Genomic DNA, 14,267 nt, shown 5'->3' with positions numbered 1-14,267 from the left:
GTGTAGTAGGATTCAATCTTAGTCCTATATCGACGCTTTGCCTGTTTGATGGTTCATCTGAGGGAATAGTTGGATTTCTTATAAGGGTCCGGATTAGTGTCACACTTTATATGTCACATGCGCCGAATACAACAAGTGTAGATTTTTCCATGAAATAATTACTTACAAGCGCTTAAACAACAGTGCAGTTCAAAAGTGGGAAAGGGCAGCTCTTGCCTTTAACTCGGTGCAGATGTTGCCTATGATCCTCTAGAGGCTCCCACGCTGAGGTCTGTCCAACGCTGGTCCGACCAAGCTGACTCCACACTCCAAGACTGCTTCCATCACGTGGACTGGGAGATGTTTCGTATTGCGTCAGATAACAACATTGACGAATACGCTGATTCGGTGTGCGAGTTCATTAGAACGTGCGTTGAAGATGTCGTTCCCATAGCAACGATTAAAACATTCCCTAACCAGAAACCGTGGATTGATGGCAGCATTCGTGTGAAACTGAAAGCGCGAACCACTGCTTTTAATCAGGGCAAGGTGTCTGGTAACATGACCGAATACAAACAGTGCAGCTATTCCCTCCGCAAGGCTATCAAACAAGCTAAGCGCCAGTACAGAGACAAAGTAGAATCTCAATTCAACGGCTCAGACACAAGAGGCATGTGGCAGGGTCTACAGTCAATCACGGACTACAGGAAGAAATCCAGCCCAGTCACGGACCAGGATGTCTTGCTCCCAGGCAGACTAAATTACTTTTTTGCCCGCTTTGAGGACAATACAGTGCCACTGACACGGCCTGCAACGAAAACATGCGGTCTCTCCTTCACTGCAGCCGAGGTGAGTAAGACATTTAAACGTGTTAACCCTCGCAAGGCTGCAGGCCCAGACGGCATCCCCAGCCGCGCCCTCAGAGCATGCGCAGACCAGCTGGCCGGTGTGTTTACGGACATATTCAATCAATCCCTATACCAGTCTGCTGTTCCCACATGCTTCAAGAGGGCCACCATTGTTCCTGTTCCCAAGAAAGCTAAGGTAACTGAGCTAAACGACTACCGCCCCGTAGCACTCACATCCGTCATCATGAAGTGCTTTGAGAGACTAGTCAAGGACCATATCACCTCCACCCTACCTGACACCCTAGACCCACTCCAATTTGCTTACCGCCCAAATAGGTACACAGACGATGCAATCTCAACCACACTGCACACTGCCCTAACCCATCTGGACAAGAGGAATACCTATGTGAGAATGCTGTTCATCGACTACAGCTCGGCATTCAACACCATAGTACCCTCCAAGCTCGTCATCAAGCTCGAGACCCTGGGTCTCGACCCCGCCCTGTGCAACTGGGTACTGGACTTCCTGACGGGCCGCCCCCAGGTGGTGAAGGTAGGCAACAACATCTCCTCCCCGCTGATCCTCAACACTGGGGCCCCATAAGGGTGCGTTCTGAGCCCTCTCCTGTACTCCCTGTTCACCCACGACTGCGTGGCCACGCACGCCTCCAACTCAATCATCAAGTTTGCGGACGACACAACAGTGGTAGGCTTGATTACCAACAACGACGAGACGGCCTACAGGGAGGAGGTGAGGGCCCTCGGAGTGTGGTGTCAGGAAAATAACCTCACACTCAACGTCAACAAAACTAAGGAGATGATTGTGGACTTCAGGAAACAGCAGAGGGAACACCCCCCTATCCACATCGATGGAACAGTAGTGGAGAGGGTAGCAAGTTTTAAGTTCCTCGGCATACACATCACAGACAAACTGAATTGGTCCACTCACACAGACAGCATCGTGAACCTCAGGAGGCTGAAGAAATTCGGCTTGTCACCAAAAGCACTCACAACTTCTACAGATGCACAATCGAGAGCATCCTGGCGGGCTGTATCACCGCCTGGTATGGCAACTGCATCGCCCTCAACCGTAAGGCTCTCCAGAGGGTAGTGAGGTCTGCACAACGCATCACCGGGGGCAAACTACCTGCCCTCCAGGACACCTACACCACCCGATGTCACAGGAAGGCCATAAAGATCATCAAGGACATCAACCACCCGAGCCACTGCCTGTTCACCCCGCTATCATCCAGAAGGCGAGGTCAGTACAGGTGCATCAAAGCTGGGACCGAGAGACTGAAAAACAGCTTCTATCTCAAGGCCATCAGACTGTTAAACAGCCACCACTAACACTGAGTGGCTGCTGCCAACACACTGACACTGACTCAACTCCAGCCACTTTAATAATGGGAATTGATGGGAAATGATGTAAATATATCACTAGCCACTTTAAACAATGCTACCTTATATAATGTTACTTACCCTACATTATTCATCTCATATGCATACGTATATACTGTACTCTATATCATCGACTGTATCCTTATGTAATACATGTATCACTAGCCACTTTAAACTATGCCACTTTGTTTACATACTCATCTCATTTGTACATACTGTACTCGATACCATCTACTGTATCTTGCCTATGCTGCTCTGTACCATCACTCATTCATATATCCTTATGTACATATTCTTTATCCCCTTACACTGTGTACAAGACAGTAGTTTTGGAATTGTTAGTTAGATTACTTGTTATTACTGCATTGTCGGAACTAGAAGCACAAGCATTTCGCTACACTCGCATTAACATCTGCTAACCATGTGTATGTGACAAATAAAATTTGATTTGATTTGATTTGATTTGATAGTTGGCTCTGCTGAGGAAAGGAGCATCATGAATCCCTATTTAGTTACACTCTCCAGACACCTTTATCGACTTTATTGTTTTAAGTCATCGGGGATGGACTTACAATGTCTGCTATCGTCTCATTGCCCAATTACATGGATGTCAGACTTTATCATAAAAGGCCAAGACAGAATCCTAAATATCAGATTGGATTGACGTCTGTCTGTCAATTAAACTGGGCCAGGCAGAATAGAGCTTGTTAGCATACTGACAAGGATGGACAGGACAGTATTATTATTATACATATTTCTATGTATAATAACCTTTAGCCAGCCGGAATGATTGTTAGGGGGGTACCAGACACACGGGAGACTGACTGGTGTCTGACAAATTAGGGATGAACCCCTCTTGTTTGTTCTGTTTGGCCCCTGGTGACATTTGAGTTCCTGGAAGTGTGTGGTCCATTTAGGCTGTTTTATCACCTGACATGTCCTCCATGTTGTCCTTCATGTTGTCCTCCATGAACACAGCAACAGCTTCAGACCCAGTGTGTATACAGTGTATAGAATAACCAAGGGGAATGAGAGCTGAGATAGTGTGGGCGAACAGGCCCTTTGTCATCCTATTCCACTCACGCTCAGTCTTCCATGAGACTTTCACACTGGAGATTATCTACTATCACATGTCACATAGGACACACATACATAGGACACACATACATAGGGCACACATACAGTATGTGGTAAGCTATAGGGTAAAGACTCGTTCTCTTTTGCAGGAACCGAAAAGACCGGTTTTAATGAATGTTGAAGAGCTGACCTCTATTTTCATAGATCAGTTGGTATCCCCTTTTCATAGATCAGTTGGTATCCCCTTTCTGCCTGCTGTGAATCCTGGGGTTTAGGAGATTGCTTTGGATTTTCCCCCTCGCATTCAGTTAACATATGCAGTAGAAAGCAAAGCAGTGATTTTCCAGCAAGGCTTTAGAATTGTCTCCCTGCTCCTGCTTGTAAGTCACTCTAGTCCAGGGGTGGGCAAACTTTTTCTTTTCTCAAGTTTAAAACAGACTCCTAAAATACTGTAGGCAGTTGAGAGAGTTCATCAAGGGTCACAGAGTCAGCAAAGCTGTATGAGTTTGAGCCTGAAACCGTGTTAAATGTCTAAACGGTATTATGACTGTAGATGTAACGGACATCATTTCAATTCAATAAGCACCTTCAAAATGGATTCATGACTGCCTTTAAATATCCAAACTACACTGAAAAAAAAATATATAATATATTTAAACGCAACATGTAAAATGTTGGTCCCATGTTTCATGAGCTGAAATAACAAACCCAGACATTTTCCATAGCACAAAAAGCATATTTCTCTCAAATTTTGTTCACAAATTCTTCACTGACGAGTCGCGGTTTTGGTCGGTTTCGCGTTTATCGTTGAAGGAATGAGCGTTACACTGAGGCCTGTACTCTGAAGTGGGATCGATGTGGAGGGTCTGTCATGGTCTGGGGCGGTGTGTTACAGCATCATCGTACTGAGCTTGTTGTTATTGCAGGCATTCTCAACACTGTGCGTTACAGGGAAGACATCCTCCTCCCTCATGTGGTACCCTTCCTGCAGGCTCATCCTGACATGACCCTCCAGTATGACAATGCCACCAGCCATACTGCTCATTCTGTGTGTGATTTCCTGCAAGACAGGAATGTCAGTGTTCTGCATTGGCCAGCGAAGAGCCCGGATCTCAATCCCATTGAGCATGTCTGGGACCTGTTGGATCGGAGGGTGAGGGCTAGGGCCATTTCCCCCAGAAATGTTCGGGAACTTGCAGGTGGCTTGGTGGAAGAGTAGGGTAACATCTCACAGCAAGTACTGCCAAATCTGGTGCAGTCCATGAGGAGGAGATGCACTTCAGTACTTAATGCAGCTGGTGGCCACACCAGATACTGACTGTTACTTTTGATTTTGACCTCTCCCCTTTGTTAAGGGACACATTATTCCATTTCTGTTAGTCACATGGAACTTGTGGAACTTGTTCAGTTTATGTCTCAGTTGTGGAATCTTATGTTCATACAAATATTTACACATGTTAAGTTTGCTGAAATAAACGCAGTTGACAGTGAGAGGACGTTTTTTTTTTGCTGAGTTTGTGAACTGTAACTCAGTTCCTGGAAGGGTACCACATCTTTTAAATTGTTATATTTTTGTTCATTGTAAAACAAAATAAAGCTATTGTTTGATGTTTTTTGGCTTGTGATCGATCACACATCTAATTTCTTCATGTGAAAATTGTTTTGGATTCCATTAAGAGCAGTTGCCCGAGTCGTAATACTACAGATGTATATTTTCTTTATAATTTCTTCCAATAGTTTAAGGAGAAACAATCCACCTAAGACAACTTTGCACTATTGGTCTAATTATTGAAGTGCTTCTTAAACATAGGAGGCTGCTGAGGGGAGGACGGCTCATAATAATGGCTGGAACTGTAACGGCTTTCTTCCGTGGACAGAGAGGACCAAAGCGCAATGTGGTTAGTGTTCAACATGTTTAATATAGACGATAAATGAGAACACTACAAAATACAAAACAACAAATGTGAAAACCGAAACAGTCCTATCTGGTGCATAGACACAAAGACAGAAGACAACCACCCACAAAACCCAACACAAAACAGGCTACCTAAATATGGTTCCCAATCAGAGACAATGACAAACACCTGCCTCATTGAGAACCATATCAGGCCAAACAACAAACCCAACATAGAAACACAAAACATAGAACGCCCAATCAGCTCAAGTCCTGACCAACACTAAAACAAAGAAAACACAAAATAACTATGGTCAGAATGTGACAGTACCCCCCCCCCCCCCCCCCCAAGATGCGGACCCCGGCCGCAAAACCTGAACCCATAGGGGAGGGTCTGGGTGGGCATCTGTCCGCGGTGGCAGCTCTGGCGCAGGACGTGGACCCCACTCCACCATAGTCTTTGTCTGGCTGAATGGCGGCTCTTGTGGCTCCCTGCAGACGGGAGACTCTGGCAGCTCTGGACAGGCGGGAGACTCTGGCAGCTCTGGACAGGCGGGAGACTCTGGCAGCTCTGGACAGGCGGGAGACTCTGGCAGCTCTGGACAGGCGAGGCGCACTGTAGGCCTGGTGCGTGGTGCCGGCACTGGTGGTACTGGGCCGAGGACACGCATCTCAGGCCGAATGCGGGAAGGAGGAACAGGGAGTACTGGGCTCTGGACACGCACAGGAAGCCTGGTGCGGGGTGCCGGCACTGGTGGTACTGGGCCGGGGACACGCACCTCAGGGCGAGTGCGGGGAGCAGGAACAGAACACCCGGGTTGTGAAGGTACTCTGGAGACCTGGTGTGTATAGCCGGCATCAATTGTTCCGGAGCTTTAACACATGTTTCAGAATGAGTACTAGGAACTGACACGTGGCATCAGACAGCTAACACGCTCCTCAGGGTGAATGCCGTGCATACTACGCCAAACCAACAGCTCTCTCTCCTCACTCTCCTCCAATTTTATCAACAACTCCTCAAATGTCTCATAATCTTCCCTCCATTCACTCTCCTCCAATTTGTCCAATAACTCCTCCACACTCTCAGACACACAGACCTCAACTTCGCTGACTGCTCGGATTCAATCCTTGGCTCCTCACGGTAAACAGGGGGAGTTGGCTCAGGTCTGAGTCCTGACTCTGCCACACTCTCCCTGTGCCCCCCCCAATACATTTTTGGGGCTGTCTCTCGGGCTTCCATCCGCGTCGCCGTGCTGCCTCCTCATACCAGCGCCTCTCCGCCTTCGCTGCCTCCAGCTCTTCTTTGGGGCGGCGATAATCTCCTGGCTGTGCCCAGGGTCCCATCCCGTCTAGGATCTCCTCCCAAGTCCATTTCTCTAAATAGCGCTGCCTCTCCTGCTGCTGCTGCCTCTCCTGCTGCTGCCTGTTACCACGCCGCTTGGTCCTATTGTGGTGGGTGGTTCTGTAACGGCTTTCTTCTGTGGACAAAGGAGAGGACCAAAGCGCAGCGTGGTTAATGTTCAACATTTTTAATATAGACGATAAACGAGAACACTACAAAATACAAAACAACAAATGTGAAAACCGAAACAGTCCTATCTGGTGTAGACACAAAGACAGAAGACAACCACCCACAAAACCCAACACAAAACAGGCTACCTAAATATGGTTCCCAATCAGAGACAATGATAAACACCTGCCTCTGATTGAGAACCATATCAGGCCAAACAACAAACCCAACATAGAAACACAAAACATAGAATGCCCACTCAGCTCAAGTCCTGACCAACACTAAAACAAAGAAAACACAAAATAACTATGGTCAGAACGTGACAGGAACCAGCAAACATAGAAACCATGTGTTTGATGTATTTGATACCATTCCACTGATTCCGCTCCAGTCATTAACATGAGCCCGTTCTCCCCCATTAAGGTGCCACCAACCTCCTGTGTAAATAAATAAGAACTAGCCCGCCACCCCCTACTGTTTCTGTTGTGCTGGCGGTGGTGCAATGTTGGATAGACTACATAAGCTTTAGTTCAATAGAGCTCCACACAGATATGCCAGAACCAACACTGTCCATTTAATATTTACATTTCTACTTGTATTTTGTTGTTATACTCTTTCAGGCCATGATAGAAAAGCAGCAGTGTCTTGGTTAGAAGAGCCCTGAAATGGAGGATTCAAAGATGAATTCCTACTGAACACGAAGCTCGCCTTCCAGTATGCCTTTTTAGCATGTATTGAAGGAGCTGCCAGGTTTATTCAGCATCAGAGGGAAAGTTAGAATGAAGAATCCCTGTCCAAGCCTACTCTGCTGTACCACATCTATACACTGTATCTCCACTGCTCCTTTGCCCACTCCTCTGACTCTATGCTATAGACCTTGTCTCTCCAGAGTTTCTCTGAGTCTCTGAGTAACCTCTTGTTGCCTAATAAAGGACTTCAGAGCCCCATGTCTCTCTGTTCTCTTCTGTTGAGTGGATGGCGATGAGCTGAGCTGGGCTTGGCTCAGGAGGGAGTGAGAGGAGGAACGTGCCCTTGTGTCTGGTCGAGGCATCAGCAGCACATGCAAGCTAAGAGGCCCAAGCAACACAAACATTGGCACAGACACATGCATACACACACACACACGCACACACACACACGCACACACGCACTATACATACACATGGATTTAGTATTAGTAATGTAGATATGTGGTAGTGGTGGAGTAGGGGCCTGAGGGCACACAGTGTGTTGTGAAATCTGTGAATGTATTGTAATGTTTTAAAATTGTATAAACTGCCTTAATTTTGCTGGACCCCAGGAAGAGTAGCGGCTGCTTTGGCAGCAGCTAATGGGGATCCATAATAAATACAAATACCAATAGCCCTCTGATGAATGCATGTCCTCCTCTGAGGTGGCGGCTGCTGACACACAACATATTGAATTAAGAGTAAAGGTCCTGACGGGCTGTGATCAGACGACCCACGGGAGCTGAGCTTCTTCAGCTCTCCATGGCACCACCAGGGACAGAGTATTCTGGGTCAAATATCCCCTGTTCTATCTCTGTGGGACTGCTTTCATAATTCTCATCCCACACCAGGATGGCATGAACAGCGACACTGACATTGCCATTTTTTACAAGAAAGATGTGGGTAGTACTGGGAGCAATTGGAAGTTTGCCAGTTCCATACCTTTTAATACTACTTAATTATAATTATAGACCTGTGTCATGTTAAGTATGGTATTGCTAATTTAAAAAATACATATGTTAATGGTTTAATGGTTTGTGATTTGGAGGAACACTTCCATTGTTCCTAGCTGATTAAGACTAGTATAATGTGATTTTGTCTCGTGTTGTCTTCCAACCACTATCATCAAGCTACAGGATGTCAGACTTGTTAGAGCCGTGTATACTCTGTAGAAACACAAGATACATGGATCAGTGTATCTCTGTGTATACAGGGCATTACTGGGTTTACTTTAAGACCATTCAGTTGGAACTCTGCTCCATCCGTCTCTGAGCTGCAGCCATCACGAGCACTCAACCTCACCTTGCTGACAGAGAGAGGGACCGTTACCACAGCACAGCAGTACAGAGCAAAGATTAGGCTGTTTTCACAAACCCAACCCAGTGAAAGGGCTATGTGAGTGGTTGGACAGATAATGGTATTGCTGTTGTTTGTACGGTAGCTCTCTGAAGGAAAAGATGTGGCATTGCAAAGGAAACTCAAACGCTGTATAAAAAGGTTCCAAATCTTTCATCCCCATCTCATAAAATCAGCATGTACGATATGATTGGAATGGCCTCTCTATCATGGGGGGGAGGTTGATATCTGATCTGGTAAAAATGCATTTTTCTCTTTGTTCACAGATCATGTACATTTAGGCTTCTGACATTGTATTTCAAACCAGAGGGTTAGATAAATGTAAGGACGCAGCTCTAGAATATTAGAGCTGTAATATGTTGTCAGCTCCATGTGTGAAACAACTGAGAGAGTCGGTGTTTGACCCTGGGTTTCCATAGGAAAGTGTTGAGTATCTTTAAGCCACTCTCCCATTTCCATGCTTGAAATGGTGCAATAATTCCAAAGGCTGGGTCTCTGCCAATTTATCAGTGCTCCTTGCATGGAAGTGAGCCGACATTGTGCAACTGACGATTTTATGACAAGGGTGCACATAGCCTCTGCAAGTCTGCATGAAGTAATCCTCCTAATCATGATCGTGCTCTGATGTCATCTTATCCAGCCTTTCACAAATAGAAAATAAATAGCCACTGTGAAAGTTAATTGGGCGTAAATATATCAAGTGTCTCAATGCAATCACAGGTATCACATAATCATTTTCGTATTATTAATGTATGGCCTCTCGAACCCCCTGAAGCACAGACAACACTGAGGAAATTGCTGAACTTGTATAGTCAAAGCTGTGTTATGATCAGCTTATTAAAGACATGGTCGGGGCACAGGGGAGGAGCCCGGGTTGTCTGTAGCCGCCTGCAACTGCCTCATTGGCTGCTCCCTCAGCAGTGGGGAGGGGTTGATGAGAGGCAGGGAGCAAGAGAGTAAGAGGGAGAGCAGAGAGAAGAGGGGGGGGACAAGGGCAGTGCTCTAGTTAAGGGGGATAGGATAGGGAATGCCTGTTAGATGCATCTTGCCGGTAATAGCACACATCAGCCACGGCACTGCGACTGACAGCACAGGCAGAGAGCGGGGGACTGAGCAGCTGAGCACAGAATTGTACAATGAGAGAGAGAGAGAGAGAGAGAGAGAGAGAATAACTGAATCAGATTATCATCAGCACGTTGGAGAGCGCAAAGCACAGAGGACTGAGTGAGCGCAGGAAAGGAGGAGAAGAAGAGGAGAGAGGAATACAGATACAGGATTGTGTTGTATGGGGGGGGGGGGGAAAGTTTCCAGCTCCCCAGGCAGAAATCAGTCCTGAGGTCAGCAGTAGGGAGGAAGAAGTGGAGCAGCTGAGAGTTGGAGAGAAAGATTCACAGGCACACACACAGCACAGCAGTGTGGAGATCCAGGGGACACTACTGAAACTTACTGACTCAAGGACGTAGCTTGCTGTAACTCATCAGGGTAATAATGCTCCTCGCTGGACTAGGACTTCTCTGCATGGCCAACTCAGGAGCATGAGAGCAGACATTGGACACCGGACAGACGACACATAGAGCCGGGAATATTGCCTGTGTCTTCCTTTTACTTACCCGATACAGTTTAGTCGTGCCATTGTTGGTGGGATAGAAAGATTCAGAGTTTCTGGGCTTGGAGATCAGAGAGGGAGAGAGGAGACTGCTGGAGGGGGAGAGTTGTGTCCTCTCATCTCTGAGACATGGTAGAGTGTGTTACGGTAGAGAGCCCCTCAGCAGCAGTGTTAGCCCAAGAGCATGGAGAAGTCCAGCAGTGAGGAGTCAGCCATCCACCGCAGCCCATCCGTGGATAGCCTCGACTCCGACTTTGTCCGCGACTCCACGTCTGGCCGCCCATTCGGCGGCCGCGGGTTCACCGCCGGCGCGTTCTACGGCTCTACGGGGCCGCGCGGTACCACGGCACAGGGGCAGGCTGGGACAGCGGCCGACACCAGCGTCAACGTCGGAGGAGACAAGAGCAGCAATAACAAGTACACGGCGCCCAAAGGCAGCAAATACGTGGTCTTTTACCTGGATCTATCATTTGTGTTCCTTTTAGAGTTCAAGAAGTACAACATGGCACGGGGCTGTCTCTGCTGTTTGAAGTACATGATGTTCTTCTTCAACCTCATCTTCTGGGTAAGCAAAGCACTATTTTACTATGTTGTTCTTCTCTTTCACATCTCTCCATCATGCGTCCTCTCTTTTTTGGGGTGCTAGTTATATATCTGTATGGATGTAGAAGCAGTGTGATGCTGACATGATTCTTGAAGTTACTCAGCACATACAAATGTAAAAGTAGTAGTCATTAGTTTAACAGTCATGTGAGCAAGACAAGATGATAAAATGCCATATTACATAATAGTTGTAAACTGATATACTGATAATTTAAGGATTTCTCTTCAGGCATATGTGAGAGAAAGATTTATGCTGGGGCTCATAATAATTTGCATGTTACTATTCCTGGTTGTCATTGAGTCGTTGAAATGGTTGCTCCACCATGTCTCCCTGTGTGTGCTCTGCTGGGGCTGCCACTCATTCAGATGGCTTTACAACATGGGTCCTCATGGGTGCTGCTGATTTACTGCAAACATTATGAGTATTTAGCGTGTTAAGTTTTCTAGGCAAAGGACAGGGTGCATTGCTTACATGTATGAGATGGAAGCATGACATATCTGTGGATTGATTATGAATGATTTAGAATGACTGAGAATGTTTCCATTCATTTTGGTGAGCCACTGAAGAGAAGATAGATAGGATTAATCTGATTTGTGGTTTTTATTTACTTAGTATTTCACACATTTACATTTTTTTTATGTTTTGGATTTAAAGATTGGGCCGTGCCACTAAAAATTGAAAATCACAAATGTAGCTGGATTTTCTATATGTTTTACACCTTTAACAGCACTTCCACCCATCATCAAATCTAATCAAAATATCCCAGTTTTGATTTCAGTGGACATAATGTTTGCATCTGTTGTTTTGTTTGTGAAAGTGGGCATCCCCTGGAATATTGAACCAGTGGATTACGGGGGCTTAGTTGATGGGCCAGAGTCTTTTGTGTGGAGCCAATCATGCGTGAAGCATAATAACATCACAACACAACAGGGTCTACATCTCCAATCACGTCACCACTAGCCTACTACGTGCACCCTGCAATCTGGGGCACATCTGAGGCTCAGGCTCCAGGCTGCTGCACATTATATCTGAACTATAGTGAGACCAACTGTCCACAGCACAGAGCAGATTCCAATGTAACTCAAGGGCAAAACATCCACGCAGGGCCAGAGGGGTATGTGTGTCTGATTGGCAAGGCAGGCTCAGATCAGGCAAGGTGTGTTTACAGTTCGTGTGGAATCTGGAGGGATCAGAGGCTAGGCCGGACCGATGGATGGCGGCTGAGGTCATTGTGTCAGTGCTGCCCTCACTTTCCCGGGGTCTGTGTTGCTAAATCTGTACTTAACCCCTATTGGTGAACATAAACCCCCACGTCAATAACCTGCAGCTCTAGCTCCACACTGGGAGGAGGAGGAGGAGGAGGAGTAGGAGGGGGGAGTGGGGAGAGTAAAGGTTACCACTGCATGTACCCTCCTGGGGTTGGTTAGAGTAAAGGTTACCACTGCATCTACCCTCCTGGGGTTGGGGAGAGTAAAGGTTACCACTGCATGTACCCTCCTGGGGTTGGGTAGAGAAAAGGTTACCACTGCATGTACCCTCCTGGGGTTGGGGAGAGTAAAGGTTACCACTGCATGTACCCTCCTGGGGTTGGGTAGAGTAAAGGTTACCACTGCATGTACCCTCTTGGGGTTGGGTAGAGTAAAGGTTACCACTGCATGTACCCTCCTGGGGTTGGGGAGAGTAAAGGTTACCACTGCATGTACCCTCCTGGGGTTGGGGAGAGTAAATGTTACCACTGCATGTACCCTCCTGGGGTTGGGGAGAGTAAAGGTTACCACTGCATGTACCCTCCTGGGGTTGGGGAGAGTAAAGGTTACCACTGCATGTACCCTCCTGGGGTTGGGGAGAGTAAAGGTTACCACTGCATCTACCCTCCTGGGGTTGGGGAGAGTAAAGGTTACCACTGCATGTACCCTCCTGGGGTTGGGGAGAGTAAAGGTTACCACTGCATGTACCCTCCTGGGGTTGGGTAGAGTAAAGGTTACCACTGCATGTACCCTCCTGGGGTTGGGGAGAGTAAAGGTTACCACTGCATGTACCCTCCTGGGGTTGGGGAGAGTAAATGTTACCACTGCATGTACCCTCCTGGGGTTGGGGAGAGTAAAGGTTACCACTGCATGTACCCTCCTGGGGTTGGGGAGAGTAAAGGTTACCACTGCATGTACCCTCCTGGGGTTGGGGAGAGTAAAGGTTACTAAACCGTTGATCTACGTGCGTGGGTGCACGTGGATGGAGTGGGATTTTTAGAGTGGCGGACACCTTTTGGTAACATGAAATCCTCGCAAGCTAGCTAGCAAGTATTTGTATACTTCCCGGTGTAACTTAAAACATTATCCCAGTTTGATATGCTGCTTGTGTATTCATTCCCATATCAGTTCAAATAGAAAAATAAAACATGTTTTGGTCACAGAGAAAAAAGCACATTGCTAGCTAGTTGGCTATAGTAGTTGTAGTGGTTAGAGCGTTGGACCAGTAACCGAAAGGTTGCTGGATCGAGTCACTGAGCTGACAAGGTAAAAATCTGTCGTTCTGCCCCTGAGCAAGGCAGTTAGCCCACTGTTCCCCGGGCAACGAAGACCTGGATGTTGATTATGGCAGCCCTCCGCACCTCTCTGATTCAGAGGGGTGGGGTTAAATGCGGAAGACACATTTCAGTTGAATGCATTCAGTTGTACAACTGACTAGGTATCCCCCTTTCCCTAATCACTAGTTATTGCTTCTCAACATACTACCTTTTTGGGTGGTGTCTTGTTGTTTGGTTTACTGTTTGAACAGTCGCTGAGATTATATTTGGTTAGCAATGCAAAATAGGCTACTTTGATAATTAGCCTATATAGACTATAGATCAGATCAAGGAGCCAAGGGATACCACTGACCCTGCTCCCACAGCTGCGGAAGGAATGACACGGCATGTCTCAATTTTCAGGTAGTAAATAAGTATGCTGAATGCTGGAGCATATTGCAAGTAGCCACCCCTTTTGTGACAAAAACAACATTAGAACTAGTGATGGGAAGTTTGGCTTTCTTTATGGACTCTAATCTTCTCGAGTCATTCTGTCAAAAGAACAAATCTTTCGGCTCATTTGGTTCATTTGAGTCAGTAATGCCCAGAGAACGCAGGACCCCCTACCAGTGACGATGAACTGAAAACTGGAAATGGTCATGATTCTACAAGCCTATTGTTCTCACATCCCGTTCACCATAGGGGGCTTATTGGAGCTGTCATTTATGACTGAGACTTGTAAAAGTGTGCTTTAAACTAGC

General features: G+C 46.7%; 1 protein-coding gene across 1 annotated transcript in view; it reads left to right on the top strand.

Moving 5' to 3' along the window:
- Positions 1 to 9,875: 9,875 nt before the first annotated feature.
- Positions 9,876 to 14,267, top strand: part of LOC139374177 (tetraspanin-9-like) — a 142,208-nt gene continuing 137,816 nt past the window's right edge. Inside the window, exon 1 of the mRNA XM_071115193.1 lies at positions 9,876 to 10,964. Within this exon, the coding sequence (XP_070971294.1) occupies positions 10,584 to 10,964 (381 nt within the window). The 5' untranslated portion in view covers positions 9,876 to 10,583. The remainder of the gene's footprint in view (positions 10,965 to 14,267) is intronic.

Source organism: Oncorhynchus clarkii, chromosome 2 (genome assembly GCF_045791955.1).
Source record: "Oncorhynchus clarkii lewisi isolate Uvic-CL-2024 chromosome 2, UVic_Ocla_1.0, whole genome shotgun sequence".
Lineage (NCBI taxonomy): Eukaryota > Metazoa > Chordata > Actinopteri > Salmoniformes > Salmonidae > Oncorhynchus > Oncorhynchus clarkii.
The sequence above is the reverse complement of the archived record's forward strand: the minus strand, read 5'-3'. Positions and strand labels throughout refer to the sequence as shown.